At 47.7% G+C, this 23719-nt stretch overlaps 1 protein-coding gene across 2 annotated transcripts in view; it reads right to left on the bottom strand.

The window, feature by feature from the left end:
- Positions 1-21850, bottom strand: part of LRP8 (LDL receptor related protein 8) — a 1041819-nt gene extending 1019969 nt beyond the window's left edge. Inside the window, exons 1-2 of one of the 2 annotated variants that reach the window (XM_085602589.1) lie at positions 21650-21850; positions 16133-16261 (exon numbers count right to left, since the gene is read on the bottom strand). In XM_085602589.1, the coding sequence (XP_085458715.1) occupies positions 16133-16261; positions 21650-21716 (196 nt within the window). In that variant the 5' untranslated portion in view covers positions 21717-21850. The remainder of the gene's footprint in view (positions 1-16132; positions 16262-21649) is intronic. The other variant, XM_085602587.1, reaches the window with a different exon arrangement.
- Positions 21851-23719: the final 1869 nt, after the last annotated feature.

Below are 23719 nucleotides of genomic sequence, written 5' to 3'. Positions count from 1 at the left end.
GCGGGTTTCTTCTAGCTGGAATGCACCAAGAACAGCTATTCAGAAAAAAGGAGGTAGAAAAGCTGTGTGTGTTAGTGCTGTGCAATTTCATTCTTCTCCACAAGGCAAGAATCTTTTTGTGCATTACGTCCTAAGGAAAGGTGCTTTTGACATCTTAACAATAAATGGATTAGAAACATTCTTTTTATACAATCAGGAGGCCCGCGAAAGCTGGAAACAAACAAAGCCCTGAAAAGACACATGAACACATATTTGTGAAAAAAGCACAGTCAATTGGTGTAAGAACAATGGCTAGAACCAATGAAGTGTGCAGTTGCATATATGCGTTTTGGACCACAGGCACAAGGCTCCATTTAGTCCTACAAAGAAACTCTATGGTTGGGTTACCGAAAACAAGGAAAATGGGCCTTGGCTGCTACAAACATGTTATCATCCCAACACAGGGCCAATTTATGGTTAGGGATGGTAATTGGTACAAATTCAACCTGAGAGTTTTTGAGTGAAGTAATCCAAACCACCAATCCCTCTCACTTTTGTAATTCAATCTACATGTTTCAAATTGGGCACTAGGGGCGAAAAGATGATTCTACTAATTGCCTTAGAACGGCTTATTAGGTCCGGCCAAAATCCAACTTTATCTGTTTCACCAGCAGTTTGTAATCAAAGAAAATTCATATATAAAACTGTACATGCATACATACATACAGAGAGGGACTTCGGGTCAGCCCTCTACATCCATTGGTCTGCACACCCATCATTCACAATTTGCTTCCGCCCACCACAACATACAGCATGGGAAATGAGTCCATTCACTTCAGTCACCCACCTGAAAAGAAATGTACTTCAGTGCCACGGCTGGTAGGCTAATGCTTCACTTTTTCATCTATTTTTTTTTCTTCTTGTTATAATTGTTTAACCTTGGCCTTCAGATTACAGTAATTGAAACCCAACATCACGCTTTCTTGGTACAAATAAGAATCCTACTTTGCTGTGATGTGCATTCAAACTAAACAAGCTTCGAAAATGCAATAGGCCTCGCCCTCGTGTAAGTTAAAGCAATTCTGTTTGTAATTAGGTGACTTTTTAGCTTTGCTTTTATTAGTGTTTTTCAAACTTTTATGTACATAACGTGTATTTATATATGTATCGAAGCTCCAAGGTTGCCCTGTTGTGGGAAGCACTCTGACGCTGTTCATGGGTAACACCCTTTTATTGGTACAAGAGGCGCAGATGGAACAATCAATCGCGTAGGCAGTTCAGCAACGTCCCAGAGCCTGACGCGTTTCGAAGTGTAGAAACCTTCTTCCTCAGAGGCAAAGACGTTCTGAAGGTGTGCTTTCTGTGGACTTGCCCCTTAAATTGCCAAATGGCCCGCCCTTGATGGGCCCCTCATGCCGTTCTGAGCAAGGGATGCTGGGTCATAAGTATGCCAGAAAACCCGGTCTGTATAGACCGCTCATCGCCATGAGCGAGGAATGCTGGGCCATGTAGTCCCCGACTAATTTGATCGCGTTGCACGTAATGTTACTGCCGCCAAATTCAAGCCCTCAGATGGGCCTCGATGTCCATGCCCCTCTTTAAATCCGTCACAACGTCCCCAATTGCAGGTCAGCTAGTTAACTGGCCTTCTGGCCCCCAGTTGTAGGGTGGTGGATTCCCGACGGCCGGACCGCCGCCCAAAATCGAAGCTCCAAGGTTGCCCTGTTGTGGGAAGCACTCTGACGCTGTTCATGGGTAACACCCTTTTATTGGTACAAGAGGCGCAGATGGAACAATCAATCGCGTAGGCAGTTCAGCAAAGTCCCAGAGCCTGACGCGTTTCGAAGTGTAGAAACCTTCTTCCTCAGAGGCAAAGACGTTCTGAAGGTGTGCTTTCTGTGGACTTGCCCCTTAAATTGCCAAATGGCCCGCCCTTGATGGGCCCCTCATGCCGTTCTGAGCAAGGGATGCTGGGTCATAAGTATGCCAGAAAACCCGATCTGTATAGACCGCTCATCGCCATGAGCGAGGAATGCTGGGCCCCGTGTAAGTTAAAGCAATTCTGTTTGTAATTAGGTGACTTTTTAGCTTTGCTTTTATTAGTGTTTTTCAAACTTTTATGTACATAACGTGTATATATATATATATATATATATATATATATATATATATATATATATATATATATGCATTTATATTTGTATAGATATGCAGATGTATATATATACACACACACATATACAGATATATAAATGCATATATTTACATATATATATATATATATATATATATATATATATATATATATATTTATTTATATTTCCTACTGGCGGTCGCCAGTTGGTAGTTATAGTTAGGACCCCTTTTCCATAGGAAAACCTCAACATTCTATTTTGAATAACTTTGGCGCCGGTCGATGAATCCTCGCGAATTTCTCAAAATAGGTGGGGCGCTACGCTCCGCTCCTACCCTGAAAGTCTCGGGGGGATTCGTCAAGCGGGGGCTGAGATAAAAGGGGGGTCCCAAAACGCGTTTTTCCCATGCATTTTTCCATAGGACCTTTAGAACGAGCTACAGCCCGAACGGCTGAACAGAATTACTAGAAATTTGGCAGAGAGGTAGTCCCTAGGTCAAGGAAGTGCCTTTTGTAGGTTTGGTGTAAATCTGTTCAGTAGATTCTGAGAAAATAGCCTTTAAATCAATATATATATCTGAGCCCGCTTACGGTACGCTTACCGTACGCTTACCGTAAGCGTACGGTGGCGTGCGCGAGCGCGATTCTGATTGGCTCTTAGATCTTAGTAAACATTCGAATCGGCCGAAACCAGGAAGCGGCGTCCGCCATTTTGTCTCTCGCACTGAGTGTTGTTTATCAAACATGATGGCCAAAAACATGTTACTGGGCTGTTATGACAACTCCCTCCCACATAGTCATGTTGAGGGAGTCCCCAAACATCCCCCAAGAGCAAAAACGGTTTTATTTTTTTTTCGGCAATTTCGCCGAGTACGCTTACCGTACGCTTACCGTAAGCGTACGGTAAAAAAAAAAAAAAAAAAAAAAAAAAACACTATCCACACTTACCCCACCCCCTGTGCTTTTGGTGGCCGTAGGCCACCAAATGTACAGGGCTTATTAATAGGTAAAAAAAACTAAATTTTGGCAACATGAAATTATAAAATCGAAATAAAAAAAACACTATCCACATTGACCCCACCCCCTGTGCTTTTGGTGGCCGAAGGCCACCAAATGTACAGGGCTTATTAAAGTTGATAAAAACCGTGCACGGAACGAACTGCGTTAAGTGGGCGCGCACGCCTCGAATGGCGTAAAGTAACTTAGCATTTAAAAAACCGTACAAATTCACTGAAAAAAACATAGGTTTCACACACGTTATAGTTAGGAATTAGCATTTAAAAAACCTTGCAAATTCACTGAAAAAACCATATGTTTCACACATGTTATAGTTAGCGGAAATTTTACTGATAAAAAACCAGTGAAATTGCCCAGTTATAGTTAGTGCTGGCAACTATAACTCACGCGACCGCAATCTTCTGCTGATGACATATGTGTCTTTATGAAAAAAAAATATTTGTAATATATGTATAGCTAAAAATGTATGGAAGAAGACATGGGCAAATAAGTGTCTAAATACAGTATTAGCATCAGCAGAGGATTGCGGTCGCGTGAGTTATAGTTGCCAGCACTAACTATAACGGGGCAATTTCACTGGTTTTTTATCAGTAACATTTCCGCTAACTATAACATGTGTGAAACCTATGGTTTTTTCAGTGAATTTGCAAGGTTTTTTAAATGCTAATTCCTAACTATAACGTGTGTGAAACCTATGGTTTTTTCAGTGAATATATATATAAATGTGCATATGTGTGCGCATAGAGAGGTAGAGAGAGAGAGAGAGAGGTAGAGGCAGAGAGGTGTAGAGAGAGAGAGAGAGAGAGAGAGAGAGAGGGGGGGTTGAGAGAGGTAGATAGTTATAGAGAGGCAGAGAGAGAGGTAGAGAGAGAGGTAGAGAACATACACACACACACACACTCCTTCAAAAAAACAACAACACACAAGCGATTAGACACGATACTCCGACTGATGTCAGAAATGTATAGAGAGCTTGTTTTTCACAATGAACGGAAGGGCAGCACTTAAAAAAAGATGTCTTATGTCTGCTGTCGGTTCACAAGTAACATAGCATGTATCACATGTACCGCATGCAGCATTCATAACTGACGGGCTCACTGTGTTGCCCACCGCGTGCATACTTCAAAAAACACACAGGCAATTGTGCGTGCACACACACGCACACACACACACTCCTTCAAAAAACACTGCCAGTTGTGCACACACACACTCCTTCACAAACACACAGGCAATTGTGTGCACGTGCACATACACACACACTCCTTCAAAAAAAAAAAAAATATACGAGCAATTAGACACACGATACTCCGACTGCTGTCAGAAATGTATAGAGAGCTTGTTTTTCACAATGCAGGGAAGGGCAGTACTTAAAAAAAGATGTCTTACGTCTGCTGTCGGTTCACAAGCAACATAGCATGTGTCACATGTACCGCAAGCAGGGTTCATAACTGACGGCCTCACTGTGTTACTCACCGCGTGCACACCTTCAAAAAACACACAGGCAATTGTGCGCGTGCACACACACGCACGCACACTCCTTCAAAAAACACTGCCAGTTGTGCCCACACACACCCTTTCAAAAAACACTGCCAGTTGCGCCCACACACACTCCTTCAAAATACACTGGCAGTTGTGCCCACACACACTCTCCTTCAAAAACCACTGGCAGTTGTGCACACACACTCCTTCACAAACATACAGGCAATTGTGCGCACGCGCACATATACACACACACTCCTTAAAAAAAAAAAACACACAAGCAATTAGACACACGATACTCCGACTGCTGTCAGAAATGTATAGAGAGCTTGTTTTTCACAATGAAGGGAAGGGCAGTACTTAAAAAATGATGTCTTACATCTGCTGTTGGTTGGTTGGTTGGTTGGTTGGTTCTCTACCTCTCTCTCTACCTCTCTCTTTACCTCTCTCTCTGCCTCTCTCTAACTATCTACCTCTCTCAACCCCCCCTCTCTCTCTCTCTCTCTCTCACAAGCAACATAGCATGTGTCACATGTACCACATGCAGGGTTCATAACTGAGGGCCTCACTGTGTTGCCCACGGAACCTCAACAAGCTACCACAGGGTGATGTACAGTATGGTAAACAGGTGACAGACAAATTTTTATTTGTGACATGACTTACCTGTAAGAGATCATTGGCAGAGAGTAGCCATTACCGATGCCTTTAACTGGTTTTAAACAGCTGACCAAAAAGCAAGTACTGCAACTTCAAACACACGGAAATAAGTAATCGGCTTCCAGAGACTGCTGAACCTATGCCGAGTATATGAAGACAAGCAATGGCGGCTCTAAGGAAGAATGCGCCTTGACTCGAAGGTATTTACGGGGTACGGGTGATTTCTCGTACTACATGGAGCTAATTTTGCATCTCAGCAAGGAATAAAAAAAAGTCTCCGTCTTTAATTTAATGGCTGCAGCCAAGTTAACCGCGGTTCCGGACACAAGTAGGCTTCGTTGTGCGCAAATGTGACGGCAATAGAAGTTAATTAAGGAACCGCAGCCAAGTGCTCAGGCAAGTTAAAACAACAAGCGCTCAACTTCAAACACATGAAGACAAGCAATGGCGGCTCTAAGGAAGAATGCGCCTTGACAGGAACAGAAATGCCGCTAGAGCACGGGCAGGAATCGCAACAAGGTGACAGCAACGGAAAGGTATGTACGGGGTATGGGCAATTTCTCGTACTACATGGAGCTAATTTAGCATCTCAGCAAGGAATACAATTTTAAAAAGTCTCCGTCTTTCATTTACTGGCTGCAGCAGTGTTAACCGCGGTTCCGAACACAAATAGGCTTCGTTGTGCGAAAATGTGACAGCAGTAAAAGTTGATTAAAGAACCACACCCAAGCGCTCAGGCAAGTTAAAACAACAAGCGCTGGCCAGGCAGCGGCTGTTTATTACGCCACAAGAAACAAGCAGCCGTGTCTCTGAGAGAGACAGACGGAAGGGGAAACAAATAGTGCTTTCCCAGTAATTGAAGGCACTAGTGTAACGCAACGGGTAAAAGATCCAATCCCGCAGGGCATAGATAAAAGGAGACAGGGTGGCAACAATGAGGGAGTGACATGCCTTCAGTGCAATCATTGCACTGCCTTTGGCATAATTCGTGACGCAAAACAACGCGCACAAATCAAAACTTAAGGCGGAGCTGGGACGAGGCTTCTGGAATCGTATCGATTCCAAGAAGCCTCGTAAAACGAGAGCAGCGCATGCGCTGCTTACATCAGGCCGAGACCTTAAAAGGATTGCAAACTAAGAAGTGTCTATACTCTTCTATTATCCTTTTAATTTACATTTCTAATGCAAGCATATGGCCACCAAGTTAGGGCCGTGACACAATTTCTAATTCCCATTTGTTTTTGTGGCATAAACATATAATAAAAAATATTTTCTAAAATTAACCATCACTCTAGCTTGCCAAGACCAGACAGGTTGTCCTTGTCAATGTTTATGTTTTTTTAAAATGTAATTGCCCTCTCAAACGCCCACAAAAATGGCCCCTGCAGTATGATAATCCTTCTTCTCAAAGAACAGTAGCTGTGATATGAAATGATAACAAATCAATAAGTAATATCCTGCAGTGGCAAACTGGGGTTACAATATGACATGACACCTGTCAGTCACAATGTGACTGAAATATTCACCATTTAATAGCAACAGTGTAGTAAACCAAACTAAAACATAATTAAACCATCAACAGTAAGACTCGCCCACAATTCTGATCATCATGTAAAGTGCAATACCACAAAGACAACGCAAATAATTGCCCCTACAAACAAAATGCTTTTTCTGTAAACATACGCTAGGCAGTCGCAGCCTGCATGGTTCGCGGGGAGGGTAAGGGGGTAGCGCGGGGAAAGGGGGGTTAATTTAATAATTAAAAAATTGAAAAAGAATGTAAACACCTTTCCGCCGGCCGGGTCCCGTGTCTTCTCGGCTCATGCTTTCCTGCCTCTGGCAGGAACAGGAAGCAGGCAGCCAGGCTCCCTCCCCTAAGCCAATGACAACACTGCAAGCAGCATTGTGATTGGTCAGGACGGCGCCCAGCCAGGCGCTTATGGGGAGGTCCATGTTCTCCATGCAGGCTGCATGGAGAAAGGCAGAGTGCACATGACTGGTTTGGGCAGCCCCAGGGGGCCTGCCTGGGATACTCTCCAACTGAACCGCTGAGTGGAAAAAGGTACCGCTGCTCCCTCGGCTGCCTGCATCAGTGCAAGCGGACGTACATTCACCCACAACTGCATGTATCAATGCATGTTGACAGGCATTCCCCTGCTGCTGCCTGTATCAGTGCACGCTGAAGCGCATTCCCCCACTGCTGCCTGTATCCATGTGTGCTGACATGCATTTCCCGGCTGCTGCCTGCATCAGTGCACGCTGATACATTTTCACCCAGAGCTTCATGCATCAGTGCATGTGGACGCACATTCCCCTGCTGCTGCCTGTATCAGTTTGTGCTGACGCGCATTCCCCCGCTGCTGCCTGTATCAGTGCGTGCTGACGCACATTCCCCCCGCTGCTGCCTGTATCAGTGCACACTGACACACATTTCCGTGCTGCCGCCTGTATCAGTGCACGCTGGCGCGCTTTCCCCCCACTGCTGCCTGCATCAGTGCACAATGACAAGTACTCCCTCAAGGACTGTGCAGAGCACCTGCCTGCCCTTTAGGAGGATGGATGGAGAGGCTTAGAGGTCTCAGGAGCACCTCTCCTTTTCAGAGCAGCGCAGCAGTGAGGCACAGTCGCTAACGCACTGTTAGCACTGCCCAGTGCACTTGTGGGTAGCTTTGAGCATGGCCGCGCAGCCTGTCCCACCCACGCTAAGCCCAGGCAAACCCGGCACCAATGCGAGGCTGAGTGCAATGACAGAATGTGCAAAATGTCATGAGGTTGTCACGGCACTGATTGCTCATAATTTTATTAACACTATTATTTTGGTAACCACTGTGATGCAAACATGGATAACAGAACATGCATGCCTCGTGGAGTGGACTGAGCAACATAGGATACAGAACTTCTGGACTGCTGCCCGCGCAACACTGAAAGAGTGGCAATCCTCTAAAATACGTGCCAGTGGTGCCCGTTTGCAACCACCTGCACAAATTAAGCACTCACTGGCGGGGGAGGGATGGTGATGGCAACGCCAATGCAGTGCTTGAAATGGAACAACAGAAGTGCTAATGCCCTTAGCCAGAGTACATACATGCTTCTGAGAAGTACCGGTACTCTCCAGTTATAACCAGTGCACCTCTGCTGAAGAGTGGGGGTACTCTGCATCTCAAAATAAAGAAGTACAGGCGGCCAGTACCCGACAGCACCGGCCCATTTAAAGCACTCTGCCTTTGTCAATCGGAGTGCTGCTGTGCCCTACTGGAGAGGACAGCATTTGCGTTTACAATGCCACATGATCAATGCATTTTACATTCCAAGGGAAGTCTTAAGTTAAAAGGGACTGAAGGGAGCTGGTGCAGTGGCACCGGGGCAAAACACACAAGATGATGGACGGAATGTTGCACAATGGCAAAACATTCACCCCCAGTCACAGATCTGGGTTTAATCCATCGTTATTTTGCTCACCACGCCACCCCAGTTCAGACATAGCCATATGCAAATCAGTCTTGACCCTGTGCCTCATGGGAACAGTCCAGCCCGAACTGCCAATCCATGTCTTCCTTGGACCAGAATCAAGCATCCTAGGACCGGTTTCTGGCTATCAGCCGTCATCAGCCAGGATAGCTTGATTCCAGTGGCGTAGTGAGCACGGGACCCACGTCTGGGCATACCCTTCCCACATAGGGTGAACAGCAAAACACACAAGATGATGGACGGAATGTTGCACAATGGCAAAACATTCACCCCCAGTCACAGAGCTGGGTTTAATCCATCGTTATTCCAGCAAGCCCATTGCCAAATAGCGCATGCTTTATCCTAGCTCATAGGAATTGGTTATATTTAAAATAATATCCACAGTCAATGTCCACAATGATGACTCGTTGGCCAGTGACAGTAAATCCACAGAGTCTAGTTAGAGTCACAGATGGCCCCATATCGAATGGTCATTGTAACTAGCTACTAGTGCCTAGTCCTCACCTTCGTACCCCTCCAGACCAGAACATCCTTGCAGAAAGCATCTGTTACCCCACCTCAGTTCAGATCTTCTCTCACAGGGCTGAATGCTGATTATTTTCATAATTAAACTACAGGCAGTTTGTAGAAGGCTAAATGTGTATTTGTTCAGCCATAAATGTCAGCTTTGGTCTTTACATTTCGCAGGCAGTGCAATGAGGCCCTTGTTAGCATAAGTGTGTTGTATAAATAAACAAACAAATGGAGGCAGACAGGCGAATCCAAATATGGAAAGTCAGGCTGAATCAAGTGATCCGGATCTGTAAACTTAAGGGAAAAATATATTTTACAATTTTGGGGAGGGTTTGAATTTTGCTGCTACAAGACCTTACTTCGTTTATAAGTGCATGTGGGAAAAATGACTTTAAAAAAAGTAACTGCCTGTCTAACTGCATTTTAGTTACTGGTGAATTCCTAGGACGATGAAGCAGAACAACGATGGATGGTTTAAGGAAAAGTTTCACATAATAGTTTTTGGGCATTGAATGGTCCACAATACAAAATCACAGATTCATTCAGCCATTTCATTTTCTTTAATGTAACTTCTGTAACTTATTTCCAACTTTAACAGCTGAAATCAAACACTTATAAGCCACCATCCTTGCTGTTCTCTTACACACTTTAACTGAACACACACACATTACTTTGTACATGGCCGCCTCGCTTAATAAACTACTTCACAAACACATTTTTATCCAATAAAGAGGAGCCTGGACATACAGCAGCATTCCAGCCATCTTGAAATTGCTTCATCTTTTTTAGGTCTCTCATCTGTTGTGAGACATGTTTTTAGATTACAGTGGGCTTAGAGCCCACACATTGCTTACCATTGGTTGATTTAATTGTCACTCATTTGCTTGCTTCTCATTAGTCAGCTTCATTAGGCTTTCTTTTCTCTTCTTGCGTTTGTCCCTCCTCTGGAGCATGAACACATTACATGCGTCCTACCAATGCTCATTGCTCAGGCTCTACTCCGAGAATGCATGTGTCTTCACCTTTCTAGCTGTCTTCACTATGCACTACTAACCCAATGTTCCTCTTTCTCATCCTCCCACAATTGCCATTTTTGCGTCCTCACTACCCACCTTCTCCTGCCTTTCTTGCCATTCTCGATTTGCCACCACCCTTCGTAGTCTGTGTTTTCCCCAACCCGTTCCATCCTCCATTTGTTCTGTGAGCTTACCCAACCACACCCACCTGCCCTCCATTGTCTGCCCTCACCCCATTCTCCATTGTCAGCTCTCTGCCTCATCTCCTTTTGCCTGCACTCATATCTGCTTGCTGTCCAATCCCCTCCGGTCCGACAATGTCAGGTTGCTTCATGAGCACCCCTCACCCACCCTCCACTGAAAAGCCTGCTTCCCCATCCACACCCACCTGCCTGTAGTTGTCCACTTGCTGCCCCAGTACCTCCTGCCTGCCATCCATTAGCAGCTAGCTGCCCCTATCTGCCACTTCATTATCAGCTTGCTCTCCCAGCCTCCCCTTCATTGTCAGATTGCTTCCTCTACAGCCCTGCCTCCATTGGTTCCTTGCTAGCCCATCCCCTCCCGTCCACCCTCCACTGTCCGTGTGCTTCCCCTGTCCCTTCCACCCATCCTCCATTATTTGATTTCCTCCACAGCCCCTACCACCCACCCTTGATCGCCATTGCTTCCCCAGCCCCTCATGCCTACCCTCTACTGTGCGCATGCTTCCCCAGCTCCTCATTCCTACCCTCCATTGTCCGTGTGCTTCCCCATTATCGCACGTGTTCTCTCCCCCACATCCTCCTCTCCTGTCGTCCCTCGGTGTTGCCTCATCCACCAACCCACTCCCATTCATTTTTTATCTGAAAATCACATTAGCGTTGATGACATCACATCGCTTTTTTAAATTATTATATTTAGCCATGATGTTGTACAACATGGCTAAAAATCATTCCTGAGCCTAAATCATTGCCAAAGCTCGCACACAGGAGACCTATTGGCTTTGCCAATGCTAGCTAGGTATCGCCTCCTTAAGGTCTCAGTTAAGGAGAGGCGCATACATAAAAAGCTGGCACAAAATACGTAGCTCAGAGGCAATCTCTCTAAAGTCGCACCTTTGGAGCAAACTGTCTCGCCACGAAAAATCACCTGCTAGGATGTACCTGTTTGACTCCCTAATGCTACTGGGACTGACCAACCTTTGGGACATGCCCACAGATCACCAGAGTTTCAAAAAGACTGTGACTAAGGTAACAGAAATGGTATCCGTTCTAGAAGACAAGACAACACTAGCCAGAAGGGCTCATGGTTGGATAGTGGTTAGCGACTACGAAGTTCTTAAACCACAACCTTACTTCAAAGTGGGAGTCAAAACAAGGGCAAAAGAAAACTTCCTAAAACTGCGACTGGGCAACTTACCGATTCTCCCACACCTCCCGCCATGGGAAAGGAGTTCAGGACCGCAGTCCTGCCCTTTATACGCAAGAGGAGACGAAGACCTGGTGCACGTCATCTGCATTTGCCCCAATTTAAAGGACATAAGAAGAATTCTACTTCGACCAATATTCAAGCAGAATGGCATTATGACATGCAGGCAGGCAGTAAAACAGTGCTTTAATCTGGCTGAGACGCAGCTAAATTGTCGGTTCGCAAAATTCTTACATATATTAACTGAGACTCAACCGAGCATCGTTAGTGAACATCGGCTAAACAAAAAAGTAGCAGGGCAGGCCCGTCATCACCGCCTGTGCTCACTAGCTCCCGCAATTACGCCTTATGGACCCCCAACCATACCCAACTAGATGAAGTCTGTAAGCACAAAGAACCCAACATTTTAATAGACATAAAATGATGGCCGCTAAAACTGGCACAGTACTTGTTAGACCAGTTCACCTTGACGCACAGTGCACTTTAGAACTGTTGTAGAGCGCAACGTCCAAATGCAAGTTTTAAACACAGCGCACTTTGATGATCTTTTTAAAAACTGTTTTTATTCATTGCATTATTATGGTATTTTACAATCAGGTGTATGCTATGTTTTTAATTAATAATGCATAATAAAATTTACTTACTTACTTCAGGTCTCAGTAGTACAAGCTTAGTGTCCACCCAATCTCATTACATAAAAATGATAAGGTTACAATATAAAATAGAAGTGTCTACCTACAGCCACCTATCCTGACCTCCCAGGCAGCAGCATAGTGCGTTGACGCCTCTGTGCATTACAAACGAGACAAACTTTTTGAATGAATGGCCAATGAGCTGAGCTGCTCTGGATCAGCAGGAGAGAAGTCCCTGGTCCAAGATCTGACCATGAAAACAACAACTCATATCATTAGCCACTGGAGTGTTCCTGTTACCATACCGCAGTGGACTGGGCTACTAGAAACACTGCCACTGTGTTCATGTATACCACATAAGACAACACCAAAGAGACCACCAGTAGTGCCCGATGGTACTACACACGTTAGTGCTCAGAAGATCGTAAAACATTCATACTATAAATATCACACGTCTCACTTCTTTATCAGCGTCTGATGTTTGTGCTCTCACTTTTATACTCGCGATCTTCAATCAAATTCAACAAGTGAACATTACACCTTTCCCAGTTCTCCATCAGCATCTGATAGGGTTGTTCATATTTTAGTGCTCAACAGATGCTAGCACGGGCTCATTCACAGCGTAAATATAACACGCCATGTACCTGCTCTTCGTATACCATGACACATCTCAGGTCACTACCAGCATCTGATATTAATGCTCGTGTTTTAGTGCTTACCAGATCTAAAAAAAAACCTCAGGAAAATAGAACACCTCTCAGTTCTCAAACAACCTCTGACAATATGTCTCACATTCCTGAGAGCAACAAATCTTAGCACAGTTAAATATTTAAAACATCACACATTTTCCAAGTGCCTGCCAGGTCTGATGCAACTGCTCACATTTTAAGGAACAACAGATCTCACCCTGGATCCACAGAGCAAATACCACACATTTCTCAGTCCTCCACCAGCACCTGATAGCATTGCTAAACAGAACACACATTTACATTGAGAACAACCAGCAGTTCCCAATTTCCCATCAGGTCAGACATGGCTGCTAACATCTCAGTGGAGTACAGATGCTTTCCATTGATTCACAGAGTAAATATCACACATTTCTCGGCTCAGCCCCAGCGTCTGACATGAATGTTAATGTTTGTGCTCAACAGATCTAAATAATGATTCAAAGTTAAAAAGAAAATGGGATACATATTTGATTTTGATAACAGCAGCACGTCCCCCTCCGTGATTTCATATCACCCATGGGGCACACATTGTGGAACTTCCATGATAATATTTTTGTTGTCATCTGGTGCAAATAACTCACACCGTTTCCTAATGATGAATTGCCAGCGCTCGAGGTGAAAGGTCATTGGATTACGATGTTTCCACAGTCGCACAAAGATCGGAGATCACTTTTCTGTTTAAAATAAAGTGCAAGGTTGTTGCATCAACAGCTTCAAACAAGAATAACAAGTCAAAGGCCGTTGCCCATTTGTTCCTTTCACTTGGCCTCTTACAACAACACAAGCAACACGAGATCTGCCTGTCCGTGGTTGAAGTGAGTGAAACCAAAGGAATACGCCAGGGGCGCCCCTGGAAGGCTTTCAGAGGGGGGAGCAGTGTCCCAGCTTTATTTATCCTGCCCCATTCTCTTGAACCCCAACACCACACAGCAGCTGTGATTGTGCCAGGAAGAGAAACACAGTGTCCCACAGTCCTGATTGGAGATGCACTGTGCACCTCGGCCCGCACCTCTCTCACGCGCACTTCACAAATACTTCGACTCATGGTTCCTTCTGCCCTAAACTGAAATGCTTCTGAATGTATGGGTGGAACGGCGCCGGCACCGCACAGCATTTTTATACCCTCATTCCTGCCCACGCAGGCCAGCACTGCAAGGTCCTGGATCATTAGGCACCAGTCACCGTGACTCGACATGCTTCTCTCTCATGCCTGGCCCCACGTGCATCTGCAACACCCGGAAATCATGCGCCGGATTGTGCCGCGTGCCACACCCCTCCGACCCGCCTATAGGATGCGTCTCCAACAGCCGGCCAGACGCTGCCAATCACAGCAGGACGTGTGCCCTAGGCGGGCCTGGCGTTTTCATTCAGAAAAAAAGGCAACATTCTAAGAGTTCCCGCACAAGTCTAGAGAGCAGGTTCTGTGCTCACGGAGGGGCGGGTGGGAAACCGCCCCCGTGTAGAGTGACTGGGGCAGCGGTGTGAAGGAGCCTTTGTTCTGCCGCCTCCCAGCAGCACACCTTCCGGCAGAGCTGCGCTCTCTGACAGCCCGTCTAGCGCGCGCCGTCCTCCCTCAGCAGGCGCACACACGGGGGTGCGCATCACTCACCAACACTTTCTCTTCTTAGGTTACTCTGATACAGATTATCCTTCTGTCTGCCAGACAGACAAACTGGGAGTTTACGCCCGACCTCCGTTTTAGTGTCAGTGAACCCTTCTCACGTTCAGCCGGTGGGGACGTTACTGCACAAACAAGCAACCGCCCGTGTGACACCCTGGTGAGGTGGCGAGGCGCGTCAACAAGGAGCTGCAAACACATGGTTGACATGGAGGATGACAAACTACAAGTCCCAGAGAGCAATGTTATGATGGCTAAAATGACAGGCTTGGCTGAAGGTGTCTAACGTGGCATGGGCAGCCTGGCTGCACCGCGAGATCTCCGGTGTGTATTGCGCACTAATGGAGAGTGTCTCCCGGGCCTCGACAGTCATTCGGCTGCACTCACTGCAACGAAGATTCACTGCAGATACTGCCTAATTCGCTAACAACATGCTCCATTCACTTTCTGTAACAAAGACTACCACACACAGATAGACTCGCGGAAACACGTGTTCACTTACAGACACTTTCAGGACACCCGGCCTCTCACACAGAAGCCCGCTCACTGCATGAACACCGGGTCACTGACTTAATCTGACCCTCAGTGCATGGACAGTGACGCTGACACTCAGTTCCCCGTTCCCGGCCCTCTGCGGCGCGGTCTTCGCCCCTGACACCTCTTGCCCTCCAAGCATGTGGCCACTCACTGGAAGCGGCGGTACTCGCCGATGCGACGCCAGACTCACTGGCAAAAGCTGGGATTCACTTATAGTCTTATACGGATACAGAGTGTCAATGATTCACTGACATTTAGTGAAAGTTACTCACTAAAAAAGAATCTGTCACACGCAACATAATAATCGATGCAGCGTCTCGGTCACACCCCTCAATGAGAACCAGTTTAACTTAGAAGAAACGCGCCTGTCCCACGCTGCAGTCTGCTTTCAGCAACTCACCGATTGCTAGTTTCTCCCTTCTTCATCGACTGACTCACTGATACAGTGTCTCACTGACACATTACAACACACAAGTGACCAGAATCAATGGACGTCAATGACAGAGTTTAGTGGTATTCGACTCGTACAGAGCCCCGTTCAGAGAGGCCTGGGGGGTGCCCTGTCAGTGGGTGACTCTGAGCTTCAACATTGGTGGCATCTCAGTCAATGGGAGACGGACTGATTACCATGTGCATTCGAGGGCAGCAGACCCCATATGCAGCACAGCGTTCCCTTCAACAAAGTCCTCAAATAACCCTAGGGAGCTACACGTGAAAGACTCTTAAACCAGCATGTGTTAGCCTAAAGTTCCTATTGGTGAGTTCGTCCACCCGGGGAGGGGTTGTCCATTGATGGGCCCTGGTAGCTGCAGACGGCATGGACTTGTCTACTGAGATATAATCACGCACTGATAATGCGTGTGGTCATTCCCTGCTCATAGAGAGAGACTGGCATGGCACCAGCCCACAGCTGACCACCCACTCCGGGGCTCCGCATGGGTACTTACGGCATCCTTCTTCGTCGCTGTTGTCCGTACAATCGTCGTCCTCATCGCATCTCCATAGGACGGGGATGCAGCGCTCATTCTTGCATTGGAACTGGTTCTCCTCACATTCCGTGGTCTGTCCCCCAATCTCTGGCAAGACAAAGACAGTAGAATTATTACTTCAGGCAGTCAGCGGGGAGGGCCTCCAAACCCAGCTACCTTAACAGCAGCGCCCAGCCAATAGGAAAGTGGTGCCTTATCCTAAAACTGCAGCTTCCTGTGTCCTCTCAGAAGGCTGTCTTATCATAAATTACAAAAACAACAGTTAACAGAATGCAGAACAATGTCATGCATTCAGCCCAGTACAGAGATATGGGCCTAAATACATCGTTTTTTTGCTCACCATGCTATTGCAGTTTGAACCCAGCCGTATGCAAATCAGTCTTGACCCTGTGCCTCATGGGAACAGTCCAGCCAGAACTGCCAGGTCAGGTCCTCCCTGGACTGGAACCAAGCATCCTAGGACCGGTTTCGGGGTTTCACCCCTCTTCAGCCAGGATAGCTTGATTCCAGTAGCATGGAGAGCACGGGACTCACGTCTCAGCATACCCGTCCCACTCGGGGTGACAAATGCAAAAACAACAGTTGATGGGCAGAATGCAGAACAAATTCATACATTCACTCCAGTACAGGGATCAGGGCCTAAATCCATAGTTTATTTGCTCACCATGCCATTCCAGTTTGAACCCAGCCATATGCAAATCAGTCTTGACCCTGTGCCTCATGGGAACAGTCCAGCCCGAACTGCCAAGCCAGGTCCTCCCTGTACTGGAACCAAGCATCCTAGGACCGGTTTCAGCCAGGATAGCTTGATTCCAGTGGTATGGAGAGCACGGGACTCACGTCTGAGCATACCCGTCCCACTCGGGGTGACAAATGCAAAACCAATAGTTGGTGGACAGAATGCAGAACAATGTCATACATTCACCCCAGTACAGAGATCTGGGCCTAAATCCATCGTTTAAGATAGCCTGGCTGATGAGGGCTATGAACCCGAAACCGGTCCCAGGATGCTTGTTTCTGGTCCAGGAAAGACATGGCTTGGCAGTTCAGGCTAGACTGTTCCCATGAGGCACAGGGTCAGACTGATTTGCATATGGCCATGAATGAACTGGGGTGGTGGAGTGAGCTAAAGAATGATGATTGATTAAACCCATTTCAGTTGACAGGGGGGTGAGTGTTTGATTTGCTCAAACGCTCTGTCCATCATCCCCTTTGGTATCACTTTATCATAAATTACATCCGCTTGGATCGTCCCAAGAGGGATGCCTCATTCTACAACTACATCTTCCTGATCCTCCCCAGAGGGACTTCTTTTACAAATATAGCCTTCCAGATCCTCCCCAGAGGGCAGTTTTATCCTGCAAACGCATCTTCTCGATGCTCCCCAGAGCACCCATGGTATCTTACAGCTACAGCCTTTTGATCCTAAGGGTGCTGATGTATCCTACTAATACACCCTCCCGGATTCTCCACAGAGGACAGCTTATCCTACAGACTCCTGCATCCTTCTTACCAGGCTGCCTTATCCTACAACTGCCTCTTCTAGGATTCTCTCCAGAGAACCCTGTTATCCTACAGCTGCAGCACCCCGATCCTCCTCCGAGGGAAGACGTGTCCTACAAACGCAGCCTCCTAGATTCAACCCTGAGGACCCCTTTCCCTCCTTATCCTACAATTGTAGGCGATCTGCCCAAGATATACCCTTTTGCCTGTATCTGCTGCCCACCAGTCTCCTTGTGGCCAACCCTGAAGCTACTACTGCACCACAGGTCCCATGTGACCCACTACTTCAGCATAGTAGACTGTAGCGGGTCCAGTCTTAGCCTAGTGTTGCCTGGAGTGTCCATTCCCACCCGAATTCTGCAATGCAAAAGATCCTGCACCTTGAGCTGCTGCAGCTCACCAATGTCCCTCACATCCCCACCAATAAAGCTTGTAGTCCTCCAAAGGGCCCTTCCACCCCCTACTGTTCCAATAGTACTTTAACTGAGCGCCGCTCATGTAGTTTGGAAGCTCCACTCTCACCCTCCTTCCATGGCTGACCTGCAACACGCTACTGCAATTCACCACTCTGTTCAGGACATCCTTGTGCAAAACTCCTGCAATAAAGCTGCTCCCTACAGTGAGCACCAGACTTCAGGTCACTGAAAAGTTAATGGCTGGAGACAGTCATGAAAAGTGCATTACTGTCTCCAGCCCTGAATTTTTCATTAATTAATCATTGATTTCGAGTGTAGTCTAATTAGTTCAATGGAAGCAAAACAAGACAACAACCACAATGATGTTGGCTATTACACAAAATTCCGGGACTGGAAACAGTGTCCTTAATGACCTGAAGGGAGGTCCAATTGCACCCTGAAGAGCCCCATCTTATCCAGGTGTTGTAACCGTGGTTCCCGTGGGTTTTACCTTCAACTTCATAGTCCCACAGGGGACATCCACATCCCACCCTATCATGGTCTCTGGTTAACCCTTACTAATTGCACCGCTGCAGCCCAAAAAGGACCCACCACATCACTACTGCTGACCGAGCCCCCCACCTGTCACTGCTACGACTTATCTCTCCAAAGGAGATCTCTCTTTTAAGTCACTAGATGTAACAATGGGTCCTAAAGGCACACCACTGCTGCAGTACACAAAGAACACCTGCAACAATAGTACTGCGGACAGAGGACCTCCACCCAGACTCCTGCAGCCCACTGCCCCCACGAGGGCCCACACTACTGCAACACACGGATGTCCTACCTATTCTCTATAACAACACTGACACACCACAAGCTCATTGACGATACCCTCCGAGCCCCCGCCCATCCACCCCAGCACTACTGCACTCAAAAGACCATATTCTATTACAATCTATACACTTCACTGGCCAACAGAGGGCCCTGCCCTACTGCAGCCCACAGAGTACTCCGCCCTACTGCAAGTCTCTGGACTCGTGGAAAGCCCACTTACAGCACTATTGCAGATCACTGACCCTCTCCCAACTCACTCCTGTAGGCCACTGCTCCTAGCAATAACAGCTGTCCAGCTTCTGTGGGGCAAAGCTATTCTACAAGATCCCCTATTACTCCAATTCTGGTGTCCATCACAGGTCATTGGAGAGGCTTTCTTACACCCCGGGTGGCGGCAACTGGCACCTCCATGCCCACTGCCCTTTGCAGTGCCAGCTTTACCCATACCCGCCCCGGTAGGCCACCTGCACAATAGAGCGCCCCTCTTCTTATTAGGACAGGGAGGAGTACATGGAGTTCCGCGATGCGGAAATCCACAAAGTGACCAGAAAACTCTGCCATGCTACCTAGAGTTCCTCAAGCAGCAGAAAGTGACTTTGCCCCGTTCCCGCAGAATGTTAGCGCTGGGTGTTTGTCCCGCGCTGGAAAATCAGCACGAATGGCACCATGTGCAGCGCAAGAGGGCGCTGCTTCTTTCTGCCGCTCGAGTGGATGTTCTACTCGAGCGGAAGCTTCCTTAACATGAACGGAAGGCTTTTCAATGCGAGCGGTGGCGGCCATCTGCGACCGCTCGCATTGATAAACTTCGCCAGGAGGTGGTCCGGAGTAAGATTTTCCTCGCTTGAGATTGCCAACTTAATGTTGGCGAGCGAAGAAGAAAACTCCACTCTGCTCTGTATGGAGCGGAGTATTTCTGAACTCCTCACGCAATGCGGAGAGCGGATTGGAAAAAACTCCAAAAGCGGAGCAGAATTTTACACCCAGGCCTACTTCGTACATTACTGCATCCCACTAGCCTCCAGGGGCGCTCCCTTGTTCGACGACTGCAGCCCACTTGCAGGAAAACCGCATCTTACATGAGTAGTTGGCAAGATGTGTGCATTGTCGGCTGTGAATCACCCCACACATGAATGCAGCCCACAGAGAACCCACCCTCCACCAAACTCATTACTGCAGCTAACTACCACATGCAACAATAACTCTGCTCACTCCGCCAGCCACCTACTCTACACGATGCCCTCGCTGCAGAACTGGAGGCCAGGGCGGACGGGTAACTCCTGTCACTCCCCTGCTTCGGAAAACTGCCCCCCTCGGACCACACTGCCCCTTGAAATAAGAAGTGTGCCCACACTTCCCTTTCTGTATCCCCAAGAGCGCCCCCTCACTCCATTACTGCAGCCCGCTGCTCACTTGATATCATCTCCGTACACAATTATTTCACACCATGGACCTCTCCCACCTCACTACTGCAACACCCCTCCAATGCTTTCATCGCACCTGATCCCTCTTATTCCACTTCTGGAGCTTGCCTCTCCCCTGGAAGCCGCACCCTCTAACCTAACTAGTTGCAGTGGCAATGAGTTCCCACAGAACACCCCTCTCCACTACTGTAGTCCCCTGACCCTTGGAAGGACCTCTCACAGCTGCCAAGTGACTCCATGCCACGTGTAAAACCCATTTTGCATGCTGGGAATTGCGAGCCCATACTTCCAACGCAACACTACAAGTCCCAGAATGCAAAGGGCTACTGGCTAACAATCAAGAAAAGACTAAATGTGTCCCTCATAGCACCTATAATTCCCAGCAGCGGCCCGTCGTTTTTATGGAGCATCACATACTCATTTTTGCAGCCCCCACACATCCCAGGACTGCAGTCCAAAGCACCATGGAGTAACACCTCTCCCCTCTGGTGCACGGGACACGCCTCTCCCCATATTCTCTAGTCCATCCCTCACCAATTGAACCCATCGCCCCGTGAAGATCCCTCCAACCGCACGTGCACCTGCAGCACGGCTCCCTCCCACCCCACAGCCGCTTATACCGGGGCACAGCCCAACGCTCAGCCGCTGTCACACGGATCTGTGAACAAAGGCACGACGGGGCGAGCCCTGTACGCAAGGAGACGCGACCCTGCACTGATGGCGGCGTGTGCTTTAGACGTGCGAGTGACGGCCCCGGTTCTACCGACACCCGGTGTGTACAAAAAGTGATCGATTCCGCGGGGTCGCCGATGTAAACACTAACAAGGCACACGCGCGCATCTCTAATGATGGCAGCACGCCAGGGGACCACACACACACGCCCCCATCGCTGGGTGTCTTGTCACCAATTACAGAACGGGGCAGTGCCGCTCCAAGCTGGAGGCGACAACCCTCTCAAACACCACAAGACAGACACAACACAATGAACTTTACAATAAAGCTTCCCGTTAGGCCCAGCAGCTGATGCCAGCTTCCTCTTGCATGAAGCACTCTAGCGAGGAAGTGTCATCCGGAACTGTCATTGGCTTGAGGTACCACCGGGGTCTCCCTAAAAACACCACTCACTGGATGCATATACAACTGGGCACTATACCGCATCCTTGCGCCCACAACCAGCCTGGCATGAGCTATTTAATCCCGCAGATGAACACGGGGGTTGCCCGATAAAGGCTGTAGGAGCTGCCAGCATGTGCAGCCGGCGCCGCTTCCTCTCACTACACACACACACACACTCGTAGGGAGGCAGCGCCCGGACCCACCTTGAGCCAGGTGCAGCTGGATGAGCAGCAGGCACGCCGTGATCGCCCTGCCTGGTCCCCGCCACATTGTGCCTCCTCAGTCCCCCGGTCGGTACATGGAGCCCGGCGGACTGGCTTTCAGCGGAGGGGAGTGTTTCCTGCAGCCGGTGCCCGTCTCTCCTCCTCCAGCGTGCATCTGAATGAGAGGGAGTGACGCGGCGCTCTGGGCGGGGACATCCGTCCTCAGCAGCTCCGTGAGCAGCCGCAGCCTCCCCCCACCGGGCTGCCGTGGTACTGACCGTGGAGGAGGGCAGCGCGTGGAGCACACCGCTATCGGACTGTGTCTGGCCCGAGCAGGTCGTGTCCGTGACTGATTGTAACTGAGCAGTCAGTCGCCGATCTTGGCTGTGACCTAAGCATGCAGTGTGTATGAAGCTGTGACTGACTGACAAGAACTGTCAAGTCTATGGGAGCTTGTAACTGAGCAGGGCATCCTGCCATTGAGCTGCCTGTGACTGAAGTGAACAGTTGGACTTGTGACTGACGTCTTCAGCAGTGATTTTCACGAGCATGCATTGTTCTGGAGTGACAAGATGAAACACAATTTAAAGGCCTATTTAGAGAAAAAGAACACTTGTAAAAGAATACAGAAAATAGACTATGCTCCACAGGAGGGATGAACTCAAGCTGGACAGCCTAAAACAAATAAAACCAGCAAATAGAAAGCAAGCAAGTCTGAGTTCCAAAACACAAAAAAAGCCAATGGTAAGTAAAAGGTGGAATGCATTCCCAGGGAAGCTAGAATGTCCCTAGAAGTTGTTAGCAAACCAGACTGATGCCCTGTCTGGTAGGCTTCAACCTACAATTGAACACAAATTTTCAACCACTAACATGGCTTTCTTCCTGTCACACTTCCCATCATGCTGCACAGAAAGAAAGCCAACACACCTACTTCCTAGCTTCTTTTTTTCTGCAAAGCACATGAGCCAAAGGTTGCGAGTATGCAGTTTATTTATTGATATGTATGGGTTAGAGGTACCTGTTAGTGTGACACCTCTTTATATGTACAGTTGTTATTGATGTGCGTGAGGTCCTGCTATAGTAGACTTACAAACACTAGTCACACTTAAGCATTTGCTATAGCGGAGCATGGCAATTATAATGTGTCCCTGTTAGACCTGGTTTGTCCAGTGGGTTTATCCCCAGACTTTTTGCTTTTTGGCCTCCTGTTTTTGTCCCCGTTTTGTCAGTTGTAGGACTCTGGGCACCTTACCACTGCTGATCAGTGCTAAAGTGCATTTGCTCTCCTTGTAAATTGTGTTTATGGATTGGAGTTTCCATGATTGGCTTATTTGATTTACTACTAACTCCCTAGTACATTGCACTGTGTGTGCCTAGGGCCTGTAAGTCTAATGCTGCTAGTTGGCCTGCAGCACTGATTGTGCCTCCCAAACAATCAGCCCTTCAAAGGTTTTTCAGACCTGCCACTACAGTGTATGCGGGCAGTCTCTACTGCCATGTCGACCTGGGAAGTGCACCCACTTGCCAGGCCCTAACCTTCCCTTTTATTATATGTGAGTCACCCCTAAGGTACGCCCAAGGTACCCCTGTGGGCAGGGTGCAGTGTATGTGAAAGGTAGGACATGTACTGGTGGGTGTGACATGTCCTGATAGTGAAATACAGTGTATGTCATTTTTCACTATTAAAAGGCCATTTGTCGCAGAGGATAGTATGGGAGTTTACTTATAACATCTTATAAGTATAACTTCCCATTGGGACAAGATAGAAAGTTGGAGTTTAGTATGCCTGAACCTCAGAATATAAAAATGCTTCTTTTAGTAAAATTTTTTTTATATTGTGGGTTTAAAAATACCACTTTTAGAAAGTAGGTATTTTCTTGCTAAGCCACCCTGTGCACCTCTGCTGGTTTGTGGATTGACTGTCTGGCCTTTGAGTGACAGGGGCTGAGGAAGTGCATCCTCTCAGACAGCCACTTGGGGGGGGGGGGGTGTTGATGTGTGTCCTGCATTTCCTGAATTAGTCAGGGCTGGGCTGAATAGATATGGGCTGCATTTAGAGTAGGGGGAGGA

Source organism: Triturus cristatus, chromosome 4_2 (genome assembly GCF_964204655.1).
Source record: "Triturus cristatus chromosome 4_2, aTriCri1.1, whole genome shotgun sequence".
Classification (NCBI taxonomy): Eukaryota; Metazoa; Chordata; class Amphibia; order Caudata; family Salamandridae; genus Triturus; species Triturus cristatus.
This window is presented reverse-complemented; position numbering and strand designations above follow the sequence as displayed.